General features: G+C 43.8%; 1 protein-coding gene across 1 annotated transcript in view; it reads left to right on the forward strand.

Annotated features, from left to right (window-relative positions):
• The window catches only part of LOC149474726 (proteasome subunit beta type-7-like), a 122,669-nt gene that overhangs the window by 75,968 nt on the left and 25,991 nt on the right, over positions 1–20,710 (forward strand). Inside the window, exon 6 of the mRNA XM_089666417.1 lies at positions 4,141–4,199. Coding sequence (XP_089522543.1) covers positions 4,141–4,199 — 59 coding nt within the window. The remainder of the gene's footprint in view (positions 1–4,140; positions 4,200–20,710) is intronic.

Raw genomic sequence — 20,710 nt, forward strand, 5'->3', positions numbered from 1 at the left:
TTGTTGATGATGGCAGCGGGAGGACCAGCGCCCCATTGTTGATGATGGCAGCGGGAGGACCAGCGCCCCATTGTTGATGATGGCAGCGGGAGGACCAGCGCCCCATTGTTGATGATGGCAGCGGGAGGACCAGCGCCCCATTGTTGATGATGGCAGCGGGAGGACCAGCGCCCCATTGTTGATGATGGCAGCGGGAGGACCAGCGCCCCATTGTTGATGATGGCAGCGGGAGGACCAGCGCCCCATTGTTGATGATGGCAGCGGGAGGACCAGCGCCCCATTGTTGATGATGGCAGCGGGAGGACCAGCGCCCCATTGTTGATGATGGCAGCGGGAGGACCAGCGCCCCATTGTTGATGATGGCAGCGGGAGGACCAGCGCCCCATTGTTGATGATGGCAGCGGGAGGACCAGCGCCCCATTGTTGATGATGGCAGCGGGAGGACCAGCGCCCCATTGTTGATGATGGCAGCGGGAGGACCAGCGCCCCATTGTTGATGATGGCAGCGGGAGGACCAGCGCCCCATTGTTGATGATGGCAGCGGGAGGACCAGCGCCCCATTGTTGATGATGGCAGCGGGAGGACCAGCGCCCCATTGTTGATGATGGCAGCGGGAGGACCAGCGCCCCATTGTTGATGATGGCAGCGGGAGGACCAGCGCCCCATTGTTGATGATGGCAGCGGGAGGACCAGCGCCCCATTGTTGATGATGGCAGCGGGAGGACCAGCGCCCCATTGTTGATGATGGCAGCGGGAGGACCAGCGCCCCATTGTTGATGATGGCAGCGGGAGGACCAGCGCCCCATTGTTGATGATGGCAGCGGGAGGACCAGCGCCCCATTGTTGATGATGGCAGCGGGAGGACCAGCGCCCCATTGTTGATGATGGCAGCGGGAGGACCAGCGCCCCATTGTTGATGATGGCAGCGGGAGGACCAGCGCCCCATTGTTGATGATGGCAGCGGGAGGACCAGCGCCCCATTGTTGATGATGGCAGCGGGAGGACCAGCGCCCCATTGTTGTTGTGAGCATAGGAATTATTGCCCTATTGTTGTCAGTGGGAGGAATAATGCCCCAAGGGCCGGATAAAGGTATGCAAAGAGCCGCAGTTTGGAGACCTCTGCTATGAGAACAATTATTTCAAGCCAAGTTGACATCTGGTGGGTTCTAATGAGTGTTGACCCACAGCATAATTTCCAGTACCTTAGCCAGAAAAGACAAGAGAGGGCCATTTGTCACCTATATACTGGGATTTCAAAGTCAAAATGACATGTCTGTATAAAGGGAATCATTCCATTCCTCTGATGAAAAGTGCATGAATTGGATATTGTTTTATACCCTTAACAAATGTATGCACTTGTTTCCATTGGAGTGCTTTTTGGACTGATAAAATTGTATATGTCGAGAGACTGTATTTGTTACAAACATTCCCTTAAAATAAACTGATCACTAGTTAAAGTATAAGAGACCCTGTCACCAGACCATTCATTTCAACAACAATTTTCCCATAGTATTTGTATTTTCAGTATGTTATTTACCTTTAAATACCTCCTTACTACAAAGTCATCCAAAAACCTTCAGACTGCTTCTGGTTGCCGCCATATTGGATGTGATGTCAGAAGTCAAACTTGGCTGTTGCTCAAGTGACACTCTATAGTGTTTACCTTCTGTACACCTCTGGCTTGCTATTACAAGGTCATTTAGGGAGGTGTAAAGGAGCTGGGCCATCACACAGTTAGAGTAGTTAGATGCTTTCAGAAGTATAGAGAACAAGGCTATAAGATGAGGGGACTGTACTAACAAATTGACGCTTCTTAAATAGTCACTTTAGCTAGCAAATCTGGAAGTACATTGCAGTTCAATACAAAATTGTTTATGGAAAGAAAAAATTCTGCAAGGGAGAATTTAAAATACTTGATTATTCTGTGCTTTTGCGTGCAGTGTTTGAATTTGATTACATGGTCTGTTGAAGGAGCGAAGATCATATTTTTAAATAAAGCTCTTTATGTATGGTAAATTTAGGAGGTTAGACAGATCACAGGCATGCATAGTAAACAATATGAAAAAAAGTTGTATTTATTCAAAAATGTCATATTTTACCTCTCTACGTTGCCTTGTCTTTATCATAAGATCTATGTAGGGCCACATGGAAACTGCTTGATGAAACCAACACTCCCAATTTGGAGCTTCTTTTGTTATTATTTGTCCCTCCTGTCCTAAGAGGTGATAATGGGGGTGGTTGGCACTTATTATTGCAGGACCTTTGGCAGTTGCTTATTAATGCTCTGGAAGAATTTGCAACTAAAGTGGGCCCAATTTTTTTAGCAGGGGGCAGGATGAAAGTAATGTATTTGTGCTAGTGTCATTGTTCTGCAAGGACCATAGCTGGTCCAAGTGCTTGTGTGACTCATTTGAAGACGGCCAGATATCTTCTCACCTGTTTTTCCAGGAATATTATCTGGTTTTCTGTGGCCAACTTTAGCTGTATGGTATATATGATAATATAAAATATCTGGTTTATTATTATTTGTCTTGAGCATCTCTCCTTCCAAGCAGGTAATGCGATGATATTCTAGCAATCTTTTGGTAGAGTATACAAATGATTACCAGAACAAGGGTTATAAACATTATCCTTCCTTTTGCAACAGAATAAATAAATTTCACTTGTGAGTAAAAGGAGGAAGGAATTTGGCACAATCAAGTGTTTCCAGCTCGTCTTCCTAATTCTTTAGCAAAGGAAAATGCACTAAAAAAATCATTTCAGACACACTGGCAAAGTGCTGGAATGCAGCTGCATAGGGGAGAAAATAAAGTTGTGTCTAATTTTTTATTCCAATTAAAAGATCCCTCTGGCATTTATTACTTTTTAACTTGTTTTGCATAGCTCTATCTATTTAGCTGGGTCACAGAGAGAGCTATATTTTCCATTTAGGATGATTTGTGTGCGTCGCTTGACCACCTCAATGGTTTAACGCGAGGATAGAGGAGGCGATTAAACTGTTTCAAATGAGGAGTCCTGCTGATTCCATCAAATCTGCAGAATGTATAATGGGAGGAGAGACGGTGCCTGTGACAGCGCTCTGAGGATATACAGACTAGCCTGGTCTGAACCATTTAAGGAGGCCCAATTAGAGATCAAATTTAAAGGGTAGGGACGGCAGATTTACAGACACAAATCAATGAGCGTGGTAATCCCAATGAATATGACAGATACTGCTGTTAGAGGATATCGCTGCGGTTTAGGATCATTACCCTTACAGAGGCTCATACATCACCGCTAAAGCCAGGGCAGGTTTTAACCATGTTCCAGGCGACAGCTTGTTCTACATGCGGTGGGCAATGAGAGTCTATAATAGGTGGTGTTATTTATTCTATCTATGACCGAGGGAGAGTTTGGGGAATTTGAGTGCATGTCCAGCAAAATTTATATCAACAAACCACATTTAACTTCTTAGCTGCCAGAGGGCCAACACATAGCTGTAGTTACAGATGTCTGTAGATTTTAGTGTAAAGCTGAACCATTCATATGGTACAGGCTATTCTATAATTTAGTATGGTTGCTGACCCCTAGCTGGAAACTGGGAGGTCAATTTCCTTTTCTGCTCAGCAGTCCCCTTTGGGTCTGATTGAAATAAAGGACTAGAAAAAAAGTACTCTAAACTTGGAGGTCCATATCTTACAATGAATTCTGAATTTTTGCTTTGATAGTGCAGACTCCTACTCCACTAAAAGCATAAAAGGAAGAAGCTAATTAGTTGCTTTGAGCATTAGAGCCCTTTAAGGCATATTTACACCTAAGACTTATGGAGACTTTAGGCAGATGTTGTAGTTCAGTGGGTTTTTGATTCGGCAACTCTCCAATAACAGACTGCTAGTAGATATGGCTAAAGTCCAAAGCTCTATACGATAACCATTCTGACATTTATCTACACCACGTTATATTTCACAGTCCTTTATAAACATGGGGATATACTAATTTGTATTAAGAATATAAAGGGCAAAGTGTGGAAATGTGCCATAAGAGGTTTTTTATTTAAATTAAACAAAAAAAAAACATCCACAACACGAGAAGTCTATTTTCTGAATAGTGTTTGTGTAGGCTGTTGAATAATGTTAATATTCAATAATATATTTTTTGCAGGCTCCGGGTCCCTGGCTGCAATGGCTGTGTTTGAAGACCGCTACAGACCAGATTTAGAGGTATGTGACCTAATGTGTGTTTGGTTTTTATGCAGCTGTCTATTTTACTTGTCCTGTGTCTAGGATCAATAGGTCATATTGACTCAGACCTCAGTCAATACCTGCCCCTTTATCCTCCGTACTTGATTGACTTGAATGATAGCAGTTGTTCCAGAATGGCTTCTACTCTGTGGATCTCTAATGTAAGGCTACACAAACCTACAAGCCTCAAAAATCCATTACAGGTCTTATTTCTGACAACTACAGACAAATCCCAGGGGTGTCTTCCATTGAAGTTCTCCGTTTTACACATAGTGCTGAGAATCTCTTCCTATTCAGTAGAAGGTACTAGGGGTTCCTGGTATGGATAATTTGAGTTAATTTGTTGCCCCTTTATTTAGATCTATCGACACCTCAGTCAGTAGCAAGTGTTCTAGCCCTCCTGACTTGAATATTATATTCTCTGACAACCAAACACCCTTGAACAGTTAGGGTGACTCACCAAAGGTGGCAGTGCTAGATCTAAACAGAAGTGCACAGGTGAGTATCATTTTATACACAAAGGGCAATCATATTAATTTTTTTACCCTTTTGATAAAGGAAGGCATATATCAAAACTGTTTATATTGACCATGTAGATATAAATACATTGCAAAACAAAGTGCAACATCAAAATCCAGTAATTCTGGTTTTGAAGCAGATCCTTGTACTTGTGGTTAGTAAAATGAAGACTAGAGCTGCTTCAATAAGACAGCAGAGGATGTAAATATCACATATCTGCCTCAGCAAGATCCTATCTCCTATTGACCACATAAATTAGCAGTCTTGTGAGCAATTGTTACTGCTCAGGTAAGTTGCATCATGAAGACAAGCTGTCACACATACTAAAAGTAGTCAATACAGGTCAATAACTTAAAGCCTTCAGTGTAAATGTTGCACGAAGACTAAGCTGAATTGGGCAGAAGATCAGCCATTTATTTCTAAAGCCTATGCTGAGCGTAGTATTTTTCTGTACCAGATCTTTAAACAAGTGTGCTGCGTATAACAAAGCTGGTGCTGTACCTGAGTGCAATTAGATCTTGCTACAATGGCTAGCTTGCAAAAACTGAAAAAAAGGGGCTATATACTCTTTTAACGATCCTATGTGGGTGTAAGGATAATGTTAAAATGATGCTAAACACACCGTTTAATTTACATTATCCCTTCTCTTTCTGTATGTGGATGATGGCACTGTAATGATTTTAATTAAGAAATCCAGGTACCCTTTTCCTAACCGATATACAGCTGTCACATGACCCAGCTCTGTCCCTGACTGTCTGCAGGGAAATATAAGCAGGAGGAGCTTCTAGTCCTCTGCTGCTGGTCACATGTTCAAAGAAAAAACACAACCTTTGGAATACAGAGAAAAAATAAATAATTTAATATCAGCTAACCATTTTAAATTGTCATACAAATATAGTGTATATTTGAAATCAAATCTTTATTATTTTGTGGAAATAACATGGTGTGGGTGGATTTCCTCCTGTCACAGCCTGTGTCATTGTGCTCCAGCCTATTTCTTAGAATAAGAGGCAGGTGAAGCCTCCATCAATCTACATGTAATATCCTGCCCCCATTGTGTTTAGTTGGTTAGAGGGCATGGAGGTGGGAGGGAGTGGTCTGTCATTTACCACTGTGTATTTGCCCATATGTGTGGCTCTATAGTTATATTGGCTGCTCAGATGTGAAAAGGAGGAAATGCTCAGCAAAGAAGCTCACTGAAAACTGAGCATGTGCAGAGTTGCTAACACTGTTTTACAAAATCTCTAGCTGAATTGGGGACTTGGAAAAAAAGGGGGAGATAGAGAATAGAGGGATTAACCTGTTTTGTTTGCAGAATACGGAAAATGAATATTATAGTGAGTATGGATAGCATGCAATACAACATTTACTGATAGTTTTTCATGATGTGAATTTAGTGACACTTTATTGCTAGCAAGCAAAGAATGTAGCACAAACTGTTATTTTTGCACGTTCTTTATGTAATATTAAATTGAAATTCCAGTCAAAAGTAAGTCTCCCCTTTATTTGGGCAATGTAATACTTTTATTAACCACATTTCAAATTGCTGAATGCCTGATTGGAAACAACTGTTCAATCCAGGCATTCAGCAACCCTCATCTCTTCTGTGGACTATGTTTGCCCTTCACAGCTAAATTTGGCTGCACACAGGCACTTTCTTCATACCTTTGGTGTTTCTTCCCCCCACTCTCTGCTGTATCCCTGCCCCATCTCTGATGTCACCTGATTTCTAATGAATGATAAAACAAATGTCCTCATTCATGAGAAAGCTCCAGTCATCCTCTAAGTCACGCACTCAAGCCATCCTTTTCTTTGGCTTGTGGGCATGACTGAGAGCTGCAAGGGCAACACGACCACCAGCTGCTTTTAGGATCGGAAGGAAGGATGATTGTAGTCCCAGTATAGAGAACAAATTGCACAAAATAAAAGTAGAAAACCAGCAATTAGTTTTTTTTTATTTTGGGGAACAACAATCACTTCATATCACATTAATGACTGCATGGGTCTATTTGGAGGCAAGGGTTTCCAACCACTTTAATATTACAGCCATTGTATTAAGAGTTGGGTAATTTTAGGTGTAGCGCTATTTTTAATATTTTTTTTTCACAAACTATAACTTGACCTTCCGATAACATCAAACAATTGAAACCGTTGTGAGCTTAATAAAATAAACTTCATTTAAAATCTGCTTTTAAGTTGCTTATATGCAAACTAATTACCAAAAAGTGATAAAAGTGCGCAAATGAGTTTTACTATATTTACCATTTTAATAAATGTGTCATTAGGCAGTTTTTTTGTTTGCATTGAGATGAGAGGATGAGCTAATTCCTTAATTGAGGTCATTATCTGGTCGTTGGGAATTACATCTTCAACTTCATGTGACCTTTTATAATTTTTAAGGTCATAGCAAAATGGGCAAGTTTGATTCCTGAAGGGATTATCGTGGAAACACAACACTGTGTGGTGGAAATGTAACATTCAAACTGTTTTTTTTTTTTAATGCATTTTTTGTGTATACACAATCCCTTTTTTATTTTAAATACTCAAGCGCTTTGATCAATTTCAATTGAGACAAAGAAATCATGTTATTTTGAGGCCCCATGTGCACAGAATGTTTTCCTGACTCTTCTAGAAGCCTTTCTTCCTGGCAGCGTTTTGGCAGAAAAAAAAAAGCCTGATGCTTGTAAACGTTGTAGCGCTTTTAGGTGCATTTAGCTGCATCAAGCATTTGGGCGTTATTTCATTGGCCAGAATAAATAATTTAAATTAATTGAAATTAATGCTCAAGTGCTAAATGCTTCTAGCGTTGTTGCGCATGTAGACGCGTTGTGAAGTGTCAAGAGTTTTTTTTTCTGCCAAAACTGCTACTCCTGGATGCACTGGCAGTGATTTTTTTTTTTTTCCTACCTATAAAAGCTTTTGCCTCTAAACTCCTCTAAACGTTTGTGTGCATGAACACATAGGCTAACATTCAGGGGAGTTTAGAGGAAAAAAAAGATGTTCGTAGAAGCAGCTGTAACAATGTCCAGTGTACATGAGACCTAAGTGATTTTATTTGGATATTTAATGAGCAATATATTGTTACACTTTGCACATTGTTCGCTTTTTATGTAGGTAGTTTTTAAATGAATAATTTTAGGAGCAGATTTAAGTAGGGTCCATGCTATTAAGTGCTACACTGCTTCATTCATTTGTTTTTTGATGATACCCTTTTAGCAAAGGAGATCTTACAAAAGGTAAAATTCACAGTAGTCAGGACAGTCAAGAGAAGAGCAGACTCTGCAGTATGTGATTTATGTATTGCCACCAAAATAACATAGTTTGGCAGATCACAAAATTATAGGTCACACAGAAGTGTTTCTTAGGTAAACTATTCCTTTATGATTCATATCTGTATTTAACTGAGTTGATTTGACCCTTGAAAAAGTCAGGTGCAGTTTTGTGTTTTTGTGAATAGGCAACCGTAGATGGCGGCAAAGACATCTGAACTCATGTTTATTATATCTGCAGCACTGATGTCAGTGGTAGCTGCTATACTATCTGGCAAAACTTAAAGGCATCTTTTTAGCAGTTTAAAGAAAGCACACATTTAGTGATTACATGACACAACAGTTCAACACTTACTTTGTACTTTAAAGCTAACAAAACAGTGGTACTGGGAACTGCGTGTTTCTTAAATGTGTTGCTGCAAAAAAAAAAAAAGAGCAAAGGTAACCCAAAAAAAGTTTCATGAATAATGCTTACAAAAAAAAAGGCAGAAAAAATATAGATAAGGGGAAGAAGTAGTTCTAAGAGCTAAGGGGTTAAATGGGTATAGTTTTTTTTGTTTTGAAAATAAAACGATATTTCGTTTGCAAGGTTGCTTTAATTGACATTGTATGCAGATCAAAGGAAGCTGCTTTGATCTGCACTTAAAAGAGCTAGTCTAAATACTTTGTAACAATAATATGGTTACAAAGTATTTATAATTCAGATGTACAGTCTAGGTTCACACTTGAGTGGGTGATGTGTGTGTGAGAATCGTAGCTGTTACCACTCCCGCAACCAAATCTACCATTCATTCTTAATAGCATCTCCACGCTTGTTAACCCGCAGCGTGTTTCCGGGTGCGGGAACTGCATGGAAATCGCATGGCATGGCTGCGTTTTTAAAATGGTAGAGGCACCTCTTTTTGCAGGAAATACAGGCCGCAAACCTGCTCAAGTGTGAACCTAGCCTTATTCAGCAGACACTCTTGGCTCCTCTTTAACACTGTAGATCAGTACCCAGCCAATCGTAAAGATGAAGAATAGAGATTATATAGTATGATCAAGGTACCTTTCTTTTTTCTTTTTTTTTTTTGTTATTGTTTTTTTGGGTTTGAAGTTGTTGGTTTAGGTCTTATTTAAGTACACAACTGCCTAAAAGGGCAGCACAGTGGCTAAATGGTTTAGCGCTTCCACCTGGCAGTACTAGGGTCATTGGGTCGAATCCCAAACACAGCACCAACTGCCTGCCATGTTTGCATGTTCTCCCTGTGCCTGTGTGGATTTCCTCTAGGTACTTCGGTCTCCTCCCATACTCCAAAGACATGCTGGTAGGTTAATTGGCTCCTGTCTAAATTGGCCCTAGTATGTGCATGTATGAATGTAAGTTAGGGACCTTAGATTGTGCGCCCCTTGAGGGTTAGGGATTGATGTGAATGTACAATATATAAATGTAAACAGCTGCGTAAACTGACAGCGCTATATAAGTTCCTGAAATAAATAAAAGAAAGTAGCATAGTATTTTGACTTCTTATTCAGAAATCATAACATCCTGTTCTAAATTAGGCCAATTTAAGAAGTGTATGATGGTGATCAGTGGTATACCATAGCCTATTAACTAAAGCAAATAACAAGAGCAAGGATAAAACATTGTGGGCCTACAGGTGTATGCAGATGCCCACACTCATAATAATCACACTCCTTAAACCTATCTAGCATACAGTGGTCCCGGTTTGCTGTGCATGTTGAAATAATGTTACTTTTGTGCTTTCCGTTCCTATATCATGCAGTAGGAAATGCACGTTATTTTGTATTTAAATTGAAATTTCTGAAAAATAGAAAAACCCTGACCATCTCGTCGAGCATGGTAATGTGCATACGCAAAGCTAAACGTTTTGTTAAAAAAAACAAAACCGAAATAAACCTGTATTTTGTGCTGCCAGTGGAAAAACTGCAACATATGTACAGGTATTTATCATGGGAATCTCTATTTTAAACACAGACATGTGGAATCCCATTTGCCAAAGATTTCACTTCTGCGCATGTGCAAGTATCATGCCGTTCACACATGCTGTTCATTTGTCAACAAAAAAAAAAAACCACAAAGGGCACAGACACCTAGTTCATTATCTCAAGCACTTTAATAAAGGGTAACATATACTAATTATATTCACAAAGTCAATGTGAATAGTAGTGTTGTATAAAACCCAGGAACCAGAAGCAAGCCTATCATGGAACTCCTTAGGTTCAAATGAATAATAGTACCTGCTGACGCGTTTTGGCAGACATGCCCCTTTCTTCTGCTCATACGTAGTAATTAGATCTGACACAGACACAAGCAGGCAGAGCATTTAGAGACACATATAGTTCACTCCATGCAGTTTTTTTTTTATCACATTAACACTCCTACATGTGTGATGGTGCCTAAGGGGGACAGTGAGACATAGATTGGACTTTGTGTGACCCAGACCAGAAAGATGGTCCTATTCCTTTGGTGCATTGTGTAGGGGCCAGCTATTTGAAGCAATATAAGGACATAGGGGAATCAATCAGCCATTACACCACAAACTGCAGACACAGCTTGTGAGCCTATCTTTGCAGGGTAAAGCAAAGAAAAACAGGGACTATAACTACACAAACACCTAATTATAACAATTAATACAATTGAAAGTGTACAATGCCTTTAACCTAATTTTAATGACTGCTTATAGCAAAGATAACACTTTCAAACCATAGCAGACTTTGTTGTACTGTGTTCTTCCCAAACTACCTCCTCTGTCTATGCAGTATCTTAAGATAAGATTTTACTAATATCACTTGCCAAGTAGTTGACTGTATCTCAGTCTTAGAAATCAACTTTCTTAGAAATGTTTTTGCTTCTCTGTCCATCATTTGTAATGTATAGCAATAAAGCCCAATTGCATGTATGCAATTGCATAATGGGATAACCAAAAATGTCATAATTTCAATTGATCTGATGCTGGTTTTGTAAAAACAGTTACCTGGTGCCTTTGTTTGCTTTTTGAATAACTACACAATACCCAAAATATTACTGTAATGTGCCAGAAGTTGCTGGAATATTAATAGGAAGCAGCTTAATTAAACTGGGTTTCACTGCCAGCCTCAGAAAATTGATTGAGACCAATAAATCTGTAATGAAAATGATTTAGTAGTTTTCATGTGGATAGTGACAGTCTATGAATACAATGCTACCCTGCGCTGTGTCAGACTGCTAAACAGCTCAAAATAGCTGATACTGTTGACGAGGGGTAACTTGTAACAGTTTTGATTTTCTCTCTGAAGGGCAAAGTGGTATCTTCTCAGACAGCAGCAATCTTATTTGCATTTAGTTGTTATGCGGGATGTGGCTAAGATTACCCATTGTCGCGAGTTGCCACAGCAAGCAAGAGAATAAACCCCCTTGAAGATTATGGTTCATTAAAACGGGAAGAAGATTAATATTTTCCCTGTCAAGATCAATACAGCTTCTCCTGCACTAATTGTCAGAAAAGCTTGCGGAGGCTACTGAAGGATGGCAGTGTGTGAGCACAGTAGATCACAGGGACAGTATTCAAAGGAAGGCTGTCCTGCACCCTCTGGTATCGACTTGCAAATTAGCAGCTGGATTCTAATTAAACAAGTTTAATGAAAGGAGCATTTGAATACTGCTGAAGAATTAAAAAAAAAAAAAGACAATCCTTTTTCTGCAGTCTGATATGTCCTGTACTACAGACCCAGGGAGACAGCAAGTGCCATGTGTGATATATACATATGTATTTTTAGCTCTGGTATATTTGAAAGGTTCTTGGACAATGCTTGGATTATAGCATACATTGCTAATAAAATGTTGAAGGTCTTGGATTCTTATTTTCTGTGAAACCTTTCACTTCCAGAGGGTTCTGCTTCACCTTGCAATTCCAACTGTTATGTATCTACCGTTAATGCCATCGGCAGTCACATAATAGTTGCTTATCATATCTGCCATTTTGTCACTATCTTTGGCCATTATTTTCACTTAATGTGGTCCATCATGTTACCAATGAGCCAGTCATCACATGAAGACCTCTCCACTCCCTGGTAAGAACAAAATTTAACTGCAGCCGTAAACCTCTTACACTTGCTGGAGAAAGTAATGCTTCTGGATCTGTAATGACCAGTGGTTTGATCCAATGCACAGACCTTTAGTCACATAATCTGTAATTTAGTCATGTGATCTCTGAAAAATAGTGGGAACCACTGCAGAAGGAAATTTCCAGTTTAGTAAAGTTAAAATCCCATCCCCCTCGTCTCTCTGAGTGGCAGCCAACTACCTAAAATTTCTTCACTGTAGATTCCTGCCCAGCACCACTAAGCTTTGTCAGAAATAAGTCCCTGTTATGTCCATTTCCTACTGTGCGCATCTGCAGCTCAACCCAACTCTTATGACTGGAGCTGTACTCCCCTGCATGGCTTGGGGCTGCCATGAATTTAGATCAAAAGTGCTATCATGTAGTGCCATGTTCTCCAGCTTGAAAGGCAAACTCCAACTTTAGCTACATTACACCCTCATTTAGGGTGTAACATGTTAAGTCCCATACCCCCTCACCACCACAACATGACAGCACGAAGGGGTTCTTCTCCCCCCGCAGCAGCTGCCACTTTTTAAATTTTCATGGCTGGGCAGGGCTTTGCCCACACAGCTGCACCTGTGAATGAATGTACTAAAAGTCCCATTTGCCACTTGTAGTTCTCAATGGAATATGAGTGTTGTGATCAGTGCGCTCATAGTCCATTGACACTTCTTTCAGCTGTTTTGGCTGTTAGGGGACAGAAAATTAAGGGAATTCTCCCTAATGGGATGCAGATGGCAAAAAAATAGACTGACTGGTTATGCCCGTCCATTACTCTATCCAAAATGAAAAAAAAAGTTTTGCCTGTAGTTCTACTTTAAGTTTCTGCAATTCTTACACACAGTTCTGTTCAAATACTAGCATAAAGTATGAAATAAGCAGTAAGAGATTTATTAAGCAATGCACCAAATAAAAGCCTTATACCCTTAAAAGAATGTAAACGTGATTTTGGGTAGGCAAGTTTTGAGTTCTGATTCAGTTAACTGCTTCTCAGTTGATTCTGGGCACCTGGATTTTAAGTATCACTGGTTACTGAAGGGGTAGAGGAACATAGAGAAATATGTACATTGCCATTCCCAAGGTGTCTTTTTGAAAGTGCTATTTGCCTGCCAAGTTGATCCACTGGGCTTGACATTGAGTTACAGACCTGAGTTTTACATGCTTTTTTTGGCTTAGGAGCTCAATGAATTGAAAAGCTAATGACAACAAACTGTTTATGAGAAATTCAGCAATTTCAGCCTTTCACTAAGACTTCTTTTAACGTTCAGTTTTGTGTGGAGTGTACATTAAAGGCCTTATATGCTGCTTGAATCTTTGCTTTGTATTAATTTGGTAGCCTCATGTTTGAGCCCTTACAGTGACTTCATTTTCCTGCAGTTTTTGGTTCTTGTTCTATCACTAGTGACTCTCTTCATTTTATCTGCTGGTTTTAGTCACTTGCAGTGCTCTAGAAAAGCATATTCTTCTGCCTCTTCAGTTTCTACTCTTTGCACAATCGCCTTCTATCCCTTCTGCTTTAGCTTTTTTGAACAGAGAGCTGCCAAGAGCAGATATAATGAAATCTGGGGTGGCAGGTGCTGTGCCCCACAGTTAGATTGCAAGACTTTGAAGATGTTTCAACTTAAAGGAGCCGAGGGCTACAGGCTTAGCCAATTTCTGCAGGTTGCAAGAGCTTTGGCTTTATGCCTTTTGAAGACGAGTTGCTAAAGCTCCTGCCACTGCCTCAAGCGTGCTAACACCAGCAGGATGTGTTTTTCTCTTTTTTTTTTTTTTTTTTTTTCGTTTTCTCTTTCCATTTTTTTCTATTGTAGCTTTAGCATCTCTTGTATGTAAGTAGCATGTATTTTATCAATGCCAATTGTGACAAGCCTGGTCCTGCCTGGAAGCTTTCTCTGCAATGATAGATGACGAAGTGCACAAGTGCCACTTTTCCAGACTGATTTATGGAGCCATATTTCACAAAGAAGCAGCAGCCTCTGGAGAAACGTTTATAGATTGCCAAAGACCAGATCTGTTTCAGCTGTGAAGGCCTTGTAGTTGTTTTAAGCCTGTGATGCCATGCACCTGACACCCACTGTAGAGCTGCCTTCATTTGTCATGTGGGCAGCTATAGATCTAACCTGAGCAATGACTCCTTGCCCTGCCTGCGCGCAGCCTTTATATCATTTTATTGACTTGTGCTTTCAGCCAGTATTAGGATTGTCTATGGTTCTCTCTGTATTTGTCATTTTCTGTAAATTCTGCCAGAATTTTATTGCAAATTTTGGAAGTGTGGTTGATGCTAACCTTCTTCTCCTGCCATTTTATTTTATGTAGTACATCCAGTAGTTTGGGGACAATGAATATTATGTCTTTGCTGCGGACACAGTGGACATAGGTATACTGATAGGGAATACAAACAACTCCTTTATTAACCCCCCTGGCGGTATTCCCGAGTGTAGCTTGGGGTAAAGTTTCAGTACCACAAGCGGTTACCCCCGAGCTACACTCGGGCTTACCATGCGGTGCTGCTCCGGGATCCCTCGGTCACTTACCTTGTCCTGCGCTCCCACGATGTCCCTCCTGCAGTGTCCCCTGTAATGTACTCCGGCGGATGCCGGCATCTGTCATCTGCGAGCGTCGGCACGTACGGGGGACGGAACGGCGAGAAATTTGAATGACATATTGTGACATTCACTCAATACACTAAAATAACATAGTAAAACATTACTGTATCAAACCATTTCACATACATTTTGTCCCTAGTGCTTTGTCCTGTGCCCTGCCTGCATTTTTCTGTGGTTGTACAGAAGTTGGTCTACCGATTTGACTAATTAATTTACAACCGCCCTGTCAAAATTTGCCCATTCAGTCAACGCAGCAGGCTAAAGACTGCAGTGCTAATCAGTGTATTCTGGTGACAGGGAAGTCTCCTCGCTGTCCGAATACAATCGCTTAGTGGGGAGGATTTCCCCATCCACCTCACATGTGTGGAAGGGGAAATTGGGTCAATTGTTTTCTTTCAAACCACTGATTGAATGGAAAAAAAACCTGACTAATGTATGATCTCCCTAAAAGTCCCTTCTTCTGCCAGTTAGTGTCTGTTTGTATATTCGACATGTAGCTGAAAACATGATATGAACTTCATATCTCTGTGTCATGACAACTTGTGTTACTTGTTATCTGTCAGAACTGATACGTTTGGTGAGAATATCCAATGATAGATAATAGTGTAGTGTCCTCTACCCCTTCCCAAATACAACAACAAAAAATATACATGAAAAGTTAGAATAGCCCAGGAAACCATATGCAATATCATGCAGTGCTGCCAGAACGTGTGTATTCCCCAAAAAAAAGTTATCAAAATGAATCCAATAAATCCTCCAAAGGAAGTGCAGTGCTGAGAAATATTCACAAAAAAACACCCAGTGTCAATGAGAAGGCAGAGAAAGTCAGCAGCTTAATTATTATATAGAGCAAATGGTCCAACGGCTCTCTTGGGGTTGTTCTGGCCACCCACTTGCCAATGGACCATCAGTGCTCCAAATTTAGGATCCTCTGTCACCCTCAATAGCTCTGAAAGATAAAAAACACGGGACCAGCCCATAGTGTAAAACCGTATATAACTGTTTTACCGATCAGATAAGAATAGTACACTCACATTGCGTGTTGACCAATACCGGCCAAACAGCGCATCACATACAGGAATGTACAGCATTCCTGTATGCTGCTTCATATTGATCCAGTCATCTCGCGGTATGTCATGACTAGAGATGAGCGAAGAAATGAAAAATTCGATTCGACTGATTCGGCGAATTCGTGGACAATATTCGATTCGAGTCGAATAAATTCGCTGTGAATTTAACTTAAAAAAGGGTGTTTCTAGGCTTCAGAGAGACTTAATATTAGTGCAGAACACTGTACCTTTAATTTAAATGCCCTTGGAGTCTGCTGGGGAAGAGAAATAATACTGTCAGTCAGTATGACATGCAGATGAGTGCCGTCGATCTTAGAATCACCGCACACTTCACTCATTTGGGCAGTCACGGGGCCAAAACCAGAGTGTGGAGCCACAGTGTGGCGGTGGAGGCAGCAGCAATGGGAGGCCATACAGCACCCTATGACAAAAATGGAAACCACCAGCAGTGTGAGGAGACCTGAAAGTGGCACATGGCAGAGTGTGGCGATAGAGACAGCAGCAATGGGAGGCCGTACAGGGACCATGACAGACTCTGGACTTGGCAGCAGCATGAGGAGGCGGTATATAGGGGCCCATGGCAGATTAGGGGCCTGGCAGCAGCTATGTGAGGCCCGTTATCTTGCAGCACCCTATGTCAAAAAATTTTACACACCAGCAGTGTGAAGAGACCTGAAAGTGGCACATGGCAGCAGAGTGTGGCGATGGAGACAGCAGCAATGGGAGGCCGTACAGGGACCATGACAGACTCTGGACTTGGCAGCAGCATGAGGAGGCGGTATATAGGGGCCCATGGCAGATTAGGGGCCTGGCAGCAGCTATGTGAGGCCCGTTATCTTGCAGCACCCTATGTCAAAAAATTTAACACACCAGCAGTGTGAAGAGACCTGAAAGTGGCACATGGCAGCAGAGTGTGGCGATGGAGACAGCAGCAATGGGAGGCCGTACAGGGACCCATGAGAGACTCTAGACTTGGCAGCAGCATGAGGAGGCGGTATATAGGGGCCCATGGCAGATTAGGGGCCTGGCAGCAGCTATGTGAGGCCCGTAATCTGCCTGCACCCTATGTCAAAAAATTTAACACACCAGCAGTGTGAAGAGACCTGAAAGTGGCACATGGCAGCAGAGTGTGGCGATGGAGACAGCAGCAATGGGAGGCCGTACAGGGACCATGACAGACTCTGGACTTGGCAGCAGCATGAGGAGGCGGTATATAGGGGCCCATGGCAGATTAGGGGCCTGGCAGCAGCTATGTGAGGCCCGTTATCTTGCAGCACCCTATGTCAAAAAATTTTACACACCAGCAGTGTGAAGAGACCTGAAAGTGGCACATGGCAGCAGAGTGTGGCGATGGAGACAGCAGCAATGGGAGGCCGTACAGGGACCCATGAGAGACTCTGGACCTGGCAGCAGCATGAGGAGGCGGTATATAGGGGCCCATGGCAGATTAGGGGCCTGGCAGCAGCTATGTGAGGCCCGTTATCTTGCAGCACCCTATGTCAAAAAATTTTACACACCAGCAGTGTGAAGAGACCTGAAAGTGGCACATGGCAGCAGAGTGTGGCGATGGAGACAGCAGCAATGGGAGGCCGTACAGGGACCCATGAGAGACTCTGGACCTGGCAGCAGCAGGAGGAGGTGGTATATAGGGGCCCATGGCAGATTAGGGGCCTGGCAGCAGCTATGTGAGGCCCGTAATCTGCCTGCACCCTATGTCAAAAAATTTAACACACCAGCAGTGTGAAGAGACCTGAAAGTGGCACATGGCAGCAGAGTGTGGCGATGGAGACAGCAGCAATGGGAGGCCGTACAGGGACCATGACAGACTCTGGACTTGGCAGCAGCATGAGGAGGCGGTATATAGGGGCCCATGGCAGATTAGGGGCCTGGCAGCAGCTATGTGAGGCCCGTTATCTTGCAGCACCCTATGTCAAAAAATTTAACACACCAGCAGTGTGAAGAGACCTGAAAGTGGCACATGGCAGCAGAGTGTGGCGATGGAGACAGCAGCAATGGGAGGCCGTACAGGGACCCATGAGAGACTCTAGACTTGGCAGCAGCATGAGGAGGCGGTATATAGGGGCCCATGGCAGATTAGGGGCCTGGCAGCAGCTATGTGAGGCCCGTAATCTGCCTGCACCCTATGTCAAAAAATTTAACACACCAGCAGTGTGAAGAGACCTGAAAGTGGCACATGGCAGCAGAGTGTGGCGATGGAGACAGCAGCAATGGGAGGCCGTACAGGGACCATGACAGACTCTGGACTTGGCAGCAGCATGAGGAGGCGGTATATAGGGGCCCATGGCAGATTAGGGGCCTGGCAGCAGCTATGTGAGGCCCGTTATCTTGCAGCACCCTATGTCAAAAAATTTTACACACCAGCAGTGTGAAGAGACCTGAAAGTGGCACATGGCAGCAGAGTGTGGCGATGGAGACAGCAGCAATGGGAGGCCGTACAGGGACCCATGAGAGACTCTGGACCTGGCAGCAGCATGAGGAGGCGGTATATAGGGGCCCATGGCAGATTAGGGGCCTGGCAGCAGCTATGTGAGGCCCGTTATCTTGCAGCACCCTATGTCAAAAAATTTTACACACCAGCAGTGTGAAGAGACCTGAAAGTGGCACATGGCAGCAGAGTGTGGCGATGGAGACAGCAGCAATGGGAGGCCGTACAGGGACCCATGAGAGACTCTGGACCTGGCAGCAGCAGGAGGAGGTGGTATATAGGGGCCCATGGCAGATTAGGGGCCTGGCAGCAGCTATGTGAGGCCCGTAATCTGCCTGCACCCTATGTCAAAAAATTTAACACACCAGCAGTGTGAAGAGACCTGAAAGTGGCACATGGCAGCAGAGTGTGGCGATGGAGACAGCAGCAATGGGAGGCCGTACAGGGACCATGACAGACTCTGGACTTGGCAGCAGCATGAGGAGGCGGTATATAGGGGCCCATGGCAGATTAGGGGCCTGGCAGCAGCTATGTGAGGCCCGTTATCTTGCAGCACCCTATGTCAAAAAATTTAACACACCAGCAGTGTGAAGAGACCTGAAAGTGGCACATGGCAGCAGAGTGTGGCGATGGAGACAGCAGCAATGGGAGGCCGTACAGGGACCCATGAGAGACTCTAGACTTGGCAGCAGCATGAGGAGGCGGTATATAGGGGCCCATGGCAGATTAGGGGCCTGGCAGCAGCTATGTGAGGCCCGTAATCTGCCTGCACCCTATGTCAAAAAATTAAACACACCAGCAGTGTGAAGAGACCTGAAAGTGGCACATGGCATGAGAGACTCTGGACCTGGCAGCAGCAGGAGGAGGTGGTATATAGGGGCCCATGGCAGATTAGGGGCCTGGCAGCAGCTATGTGAGGCCCGTAATCTGCCTGCACCCTATGTCAAAAAATTTAACACACCAGCAGTGTGAAGAGACCTGAAAGTGGCACATGGCAGCAGAGTGTGGCGATGGAGACAGCAGCAATGGGAGGCCGTACAGGGACCCATGAGAGACTCTAGACTTGGCAGCAGCATGAGGAGGCGGTATATAGGGGCCCATGGCAGATTAGGGGCCTGGCAGCAGCTATGTGAGGCCCGTAATCTGCCTGCACCCTATGTCAAAAAATTTAACACACCAGCAGTGTGAAGAGACCTGAAAGTGGCACATGGCAGCAGAGTGTGGCGATGGAGACAGCAGCAATGGGAGGCCGTACAGGGACCATGACAGACTCTGGACTTGGCAGCAGCATGAGGAGGCGGTATATAGGGGCCCATGGCAGATTAGGGGCCTGGCAGCAGCTATGTGAGGCCCGTTATCTTGCAGCACCCTATGTCAAAAAATTTTACACACCAGCAGTGTGAAGAGACCTGAAAGTGGCACATGGCAGCAGAGTGTGGCGATGGAGACAGCAGCAATGGGAGGCCGTACAGGGACCATGACAGACTCTGGACTTGGCAGCAGCATGAGGAGGCGGTATATAGGGGCCCATGGCAGATTAGGGGCCTGGCAGCAGCTATGTGAGGCCCGTTATCTTGCAGCACCCTATGTCAAAAAATTTAACACACCAGCAGTGTGAAGAGACCTGAAAGTGGCACATGGCAGCAGAGTGTGGCGATGGAGACAGCAGCAATGGGAGGCCGTACAGGGACCCATGAGAGACTCTAGACTTGGCAGCAGCATGAGGAGGCGGTATATAGGGGCCCATGGCAGATTAGGGGCCTGGCAGCAGCTATGTGAGGCCCGTAATCTGCCTGCACCCTATGTCAAAAAATTTAACACACCAGCAGTGTGAAGAGACCTGAAAGTGGCACATGGCAGCAGAGTGTGGCGATGGAGACAGCAGCAATGGGAGGCCGTACAGGGACCATGACAGACTCTGGACTTGGCAGCAGCATGAGGAGGCGGTATATAGGGGCCCATGGCAGATTAGGGGCCTGGCAGCAGCTATGTGAGGCCCGTTATCTTGCAGCACCCTATGTCAAAAAATTTTACACACCAGCAGTGTGAAGAGACCTGAAAGTGGCACATGGCAGCAGAGTGTGGCGATGGAGACAGCAGCAATGGGAGGCCGTACAGGGACCCATGAGAGACTCTGGACCTGGCAGCAGCATGAGGAGGCGGTATATAGGGGCCCATGGCAGATTAGGGGCCTGGCAGCAGCTATGTGAGGCCCGTTATCTTGCAGCACCCTATGTCAAAAAATTTTACACACCAGCAGTGTGAAGAGACCTGAAAGTGGCACATGGCAGCAGAGTGTGGCGATGGAGACAGCAGCAATGGGAGGCCGTACAGGGACCCATGAGAGACTCTGGACCTGGCAGCAGCAGGAGGAGGTGGTATATAGGGGCCCATGGCAGATTAGGGGCCTGGCAGCAGCTATGTGAGGCCCGTAATCTGCCTGCACCCTATGTCAAAAAATTTAACACACCAGCAGTGTGAAGAGACCTGAAAGT

The sequence above is a fragment of the Staurois parvus genome, unplaced genomic scaffold, assembly GCF_062004578.1.
Source record: "Staurois parvus isolate SC_StPar_1 unplaced genomic scaffold, SC_StPar_1.0 ptg000002l, whole genome shotgun sequence".
NCBI lineage: Eukaryota > Metazoa > Chordata > Amphibia > Anura > Ranidae > Staurois > Staurois parvus.